The sequence below is a fragment of the Octodon degus genome, unplaced genomic scaffold (assembly GCF_000260255.1).
Source record: "Octodon degus isolate 3935 unplaced genomic scaffold, OctDeg1.0 scaffold00056, whole genome shotgun sequence".
In the NCBI taxonomy this organism is placed as follows: Eukaryota; Metazoa; Chordata; class Mammalia; order Rodentia; family Octodontidae; genus Octodon; species Octodon degus.
In genome coordinates this window covers 9,978,884-9,984,070 of record NW_004524632.1, presented here as the reverse complement: position 1 = coordinate 9,984,070, position 5,187 = coordinate 9,978,884, and the positions used below count along the sequence as shown (strand labels likewise).

Below are 5,187 nucleotides of genomic sequence, written 5' to 3'. Positions count from 1 at the left end.
GAATTATATTCATCCCTGTATCTTCCATGCTGATCAGCACATGGGAAACAAGGCCGTGAAGATGTGCCCATTTTACAGACGAGGCAGTGGAGGCGGGTAGTGTGCGAGTCACCTGCTCTCAAGACAGCAGTCACACTTACCTGGAAGGGAGTATGATGACCACGAAGGTGGCATCCCAGGTGAGGCCCATCCACTGTACTCCAGATGTGGCGCCCCCTGCGATTGCTTCAAATGTGGGAAACTTGACCACATGATATGTGGGGGACTGTGCTCACACTGCCCCCTAAAAGAAAGAAAAAGAGCTGCTAGGTGGTAGGGAAGGGATTTGAACCCTTCTTCATCTTCTCTGTTTGCCCTCTGCCCCCCAACCTCCTCCTGACACTTACGACTGGAGAATAATTTCAAGATTATTTCTGAGAATAAAATCCCCAGGAAAGGCATATTCTATTTTGAAAATCTTAGAAGTTCCCTGATAGCCAGTGATGCCCCCCTCCCAGAAAAACTAGTTACTAACAAAACAACACATGAAACTCCTAAGAGGAGGACCTGGCTCGCTGTCACAAAAGTCAATGTCACTGTTTTTTTTTTCCCAATCCAAACACAAGCATCCCACGACCGTTACTACAGTTAGTCTTACTTGCTTCCACTGCTGATTATGGTCCTGCAGAATGCGTGGAGCAGGACAATACTGATACAGGGAGAAAAGCTGGTCTTGGGTGGGTGACCTCCAAATGATACAGGGAACCTCCAAATGACACGGGGAAAAATGATCTCCCGACCTGACCTGCACGAGTTTGTGTTCTCTAAAACCAAAGAATGAATTTTAGGAACAAACGGAGGCTATGAGCAGAATATATTTATTGAGGGAAAGAAAGCTCCTGTCTGAAAGAGGGGGGCTCACGCGGGTAGTCCCCGGGAAGCTGTCTCTTCCAGGAACATCTATAGTGTAAAACCCCGCGGGGCTAAGGTGGAGAGAGTGGGAACTCCTTAGGTGGATGTGGGCTGGACAGAACTGTGGTCAACCAATGGGATTGCAAGCTCCATTGCTCAGATAACATTGATAAAGTCCAGGACCAAACAGGGAGGCAAATCGTGCAGCGAGCGGGCATGAATGTAGAACAGGACTTTATCCGGTAGCCATCAGATAATGGGTCTTCCTGTCTGTCTCAGGGGGAAGATCAACCTCGGATGCCAGTCTTTAGGGAGGTCAGCACTTGTTTGATCTTTGGTCTTTAGGTCTGGCCCACAGCAGGAGCATCCATCCCTCCCACAGCTGTAAGGTATCTTGCCTTCTGTGTTATCTGCTTTGAGGGCCTGGCCTTGTCTGACTGCCCATAATATTTCTGTCTTATTTGGCTCCCTGCAACAATATGACCACAAAGCCCACGTCATAATGACTGGGGACACACCCTTCACTTAACATCTTAACAAGCTGTCTTCTTAAATTTTGGGGGTTTTTTGGTACCAGGAATCAAACTCACAACCTCATGCTTGCCAGGCAGGTGCTGTGCCACTGAGCTATGTCCCTGGCCCAACAAGATGTCTTAATACCATGTGTTTAAGTCATTAACAAAATCAGTAGATTTACAGACTTAGTCTTATTCCTAATATCCGTGTGTATTTATACATCCTAAGCCAACAGATGGCATGACAGGGCATAAAGTAAAAAATGTTCTGATTTAATTTCACTGGAGAGAATAGAATTTTTCACAAAAGCTGCTGTGTCCTCACTGGTCTGACAGGCTGAGGGCTGAAGGGTAGGAAGTCACTCGTCACCCCTTACGCTCAGTGGAAGCCCTGGGGATTGCTGAGGACCTGTCACTGCTCATCTGAATGGCTTTCGAGAAATCCTCACCCAAATCTGATCTTCCAAAACATTTCATAGACTGATGGATCTGAGTCTCGGAGGCCTCAGGAGTCAGGGCGGAGGTGGACTGAGAGTGTATAAAAGAAGGAGCACACAAAACAGACCTCACAGCAAGGACATCCTCGGCGTGAAAGTCACCGCTAACCCGTACACCACGCCACCCTTTGCTTGCTTTCTTCTTCTAATTTACCTCCTACATGTACACACTTAGCTAGGACCATAAAAGACAGAGCTTTTTTACCAGTCACTGAATTTTTCTCGTCTTTCTATAACCCCATCTCCACACCACATAAGCAGTCAAACCCTCAGTCAACAAGCAACGCTATCAGCTTCCAAAGATAATGGATTGAGGTTGAATGTCCTCTATAGACTCTGAGGAATGTGGCACGAGGCACTGGTACCATGCCCAGAAGCAAGGATCACGCCGATGTCAAGACCATTTTCTGCCAAGACCATCATCAGGGAAGAGTGCTGCAAAGGGACATTAGGAATAAAGCCCTCACTGAACCCACTCCACTGATCCAGGAGAAGGTCTTCCCTTTTAGCCAATGGCTTTGTCTACTTTCATTTTGCCTTCCCAAAATTTGGGTGATGGGAAACCACTCAGAATTTGTCTTGCGCTCTCTGTCCCCAAGTAGCAAAGCACAATTTGCATAGTATTTGCTCAAGGAGATAATGATTGCTATTGCCATTGTCATTGTCATTGGCCAGTTCATGTACAGGAAGCAATGGCTGGGTGATTGCTTTCACACAGAGGAAGGGAAGCAGCACGTTGTTTTCCTGAAGCCTTGGCCGTCTTCGACAAAGCAGAAGACACGCACATCTGCGCTGAGCCACTTCAGCCTTCTAGGAACGCTTGTGTAATCTCAATGCCAATTAGAAACCAGATTATGACTCAGGCACCCCAGTCCCAGGCCCACGACAAGAGGAAAGTGTCGGATGGCTCGGAGGCAGGGCTGCTGATGAGCCAAGCTCCTGAGCCAAGCTCCCGATGACATCAGTCACCAAGTATTCACCTTCAGGGAAAGAGCGGCAAGCAGAGAGGGAGGCATCCTTCCAGGGCTGGAATTGGCTGCCTCCCCAGCCACTACTCCAGGAAGTGACATTGGGTCCAGGTCAGCAGCCCAGCCAGGGTATATAAAGGCCCCAGCCCTGCAGGAGGACATCAGCCCTCACACCCAGCACCTCCCTCCCAGCCTCCACCTCTCACCAGCTCCACCATGTCCTGCTGCGGATCCTTCTCCTCCCTGAGCTGCGGGGGCGGCTGCCTGCAGCCCTGCTGCTGCCGCGACCCCTGCTGCTGCCGCCCCGTGTCCTGCCAGACCACCGTGTGCCGGCCCGTGAGCTGCGTGCCCCGCTGCACACGCCCCATCTGCCAGCCCTGCCCCAGGCCCGTGTGCTGCGACCCCTGCGGCCTGCAGGAGGGCTGCTGCCGCCCCATCACCTGCTGCCCGTCGTCGTGCACGGCCGTGGTGTGCAGGCCCTGCTGCTGGGCGTCCACCTGCTGCCAGCCCGTGACCGTGCAGGCGCCGTGCTGCCGGCCCCCGTGCTGCCAGCCCGCGCCCTGCCGCGTGACCTGCAGGGGCCCCAGCCTGGACCCCTGCTGCTGCTGAGCGCCATGGTCACTGAGTGCCCAGCTTTGGGGAAAGTGGCGTGCACTTCTCCCACCCCTGTTGAGTCAGAAGGGAGAGGCGACTTTAGTAGTGACTGCCAGAGTTACGCCGCTGGTATTGGCCCCCTTTGACAACCTTGAAGAATCCCAGCTCCCATCATTGGACTCCCTGGTTTGAGACCCGCGGACACAGTGAGGCTTCTGGTGAGAGTGCCGCTGCCTCCCAGCTGACCCGTCGCATCTTCCTACAACTTCTCAGTTCTCCAGTGGGAGATTTATTGTTTTCCAGGCTATTACTTTCATGCATGGTAAAAAATAAAATTGTATTTCTGGGAAAGCAATTTTTTATTGTTTCTTAATCCTCAAAAGCTGGTTTTCAGTTTAAATTTTGGTATGCAGAATCAGGAGCACCAAGAGAAGGTTTCCTCTCACAGCTGCGTTTTGAGCCTTTCCATAAGAACAGTGTGGTACAGGGTCTGTCACCGCAGGAGCCATTCAGACAATTCAAATCATCCCCTATTGCCCAGGCACCGTTCTAGTTCAAGCCTACAGTTTTGTCCTCAAGGAAAGGAAACAGTGAGACTGCAGCAGTTGGAGGAACTTCACTCCGGGGTAATCCGATCCCACAATGAGAGGAAGGATGCCCAAGTCACGGCTCCACGTGCTCCCGGAGTGGAGCGCTGCCGTGATTGTGTCTGAGTTTCCCCGGCATTCCCGAGCTCCGACTCCCCTGCTGCAAATCTGTTTGGCTCTTGGTGGTTCTGGGGAGAAACAGCGAGGGGATTTAGAAAATAAAGAGGAGAGGAAAGCCGAGGTCGAGGGAGGCCTCTTTCCACATAGGCCAAGAGGATTTGCCAAGGATGTAGAGCGCTCATTTACACCCGCAGGAGGTTGATGTCTCTTTCTTCCTAGCAACCAATTTGCAAGCTGCAACGGCTTGTGTACGTGGCTGGGAAGCTCCTCTTGTTCTTCAGAGAGCTCTTAGCCTTGGCCCTACAACTGATTTCCAACTTCAGCTGCTCCCAACACTTGCGATGCTGGGACACCCACCGCCCACCCCACCATGGCTCCTGCCCGCACATCTAGGACCAGTTCTGCTTCCAGGGCAGCAGCTGGGGCTGCAAAGACAGACAGGAATTCAGCTTTGGCTGGGCCCATCCTAATTACGAACTCCACATTCATGTTACCACTGGAAATGTGGTTGAGACAGTGATCCCATGAGTCCACACACACAATCCAGGACTTGGCTTTGTTTTTGTTAGATACTTTTAGGAGTCCAGGAAGAGTAATACATGCTGCTTCTCCAAGAAAAAGATTTTGAGTGCCCTGAATCTAACCCGAGTGGGTTGTCTGGATTGTGCTTTGCAGTGTGCTTTTCCTGGACTGAGAGGTCTCTACCGCCTACCCAAAGGCACAGGGCAGTAAACTGTGTTACAGGACAGCACTGATTGACTTTGGATCCCTACTGACTTGCATGATACCTGGCACATAGACTACAATAAGCAGTTATTCATTGAATGCATAAGTTCTAAGAGGGCTGGAAGAAAGACATCAATTCCCAATTTCTTTCTCCCCATTTTGGACATGTGCTTTCTTGTCATAAAACAATAAGCCACCTCCCTGAGGAAAAGTATTTTTCATACCATGTTCTTAAAATATGGTAAAAGCCCCCCCCAAGAAACCTATTTTATTTAAAACCTTTACATTT

The 5,187-nt window shown here is 50.6% G+C and overlaps 1 protein-coding gene and 1 pseudogene across 1 annotated transcript in view; both read left to right on the top strand.

Annotated features, from left to right (window-relative positions):
* LOC105742501 (keratin-associated protein 2-4-like) overlaps positions 1 to 3,480 on the top strand; it is a 17,813-nt gene extending 14,333 nt beyond the window's left edge. Inside the window, exon 2 of the mRNA XM_023718130.1 lies at positions 3,150 to 3,480. Within this exon, the coding sequence (XP_023573898.1) occupies positions 3,150 to 3,480 (331 nt within the window). The remainder of the gene's footprint in view (positions 1 to 3,149) is intronic.
* On the top strand, positions 133 to 286 carry LOC111817385 (annotated as a pseudogene).
* Positions 3,481 to 5,187: the final 1,707 nt, after the last annotated feature.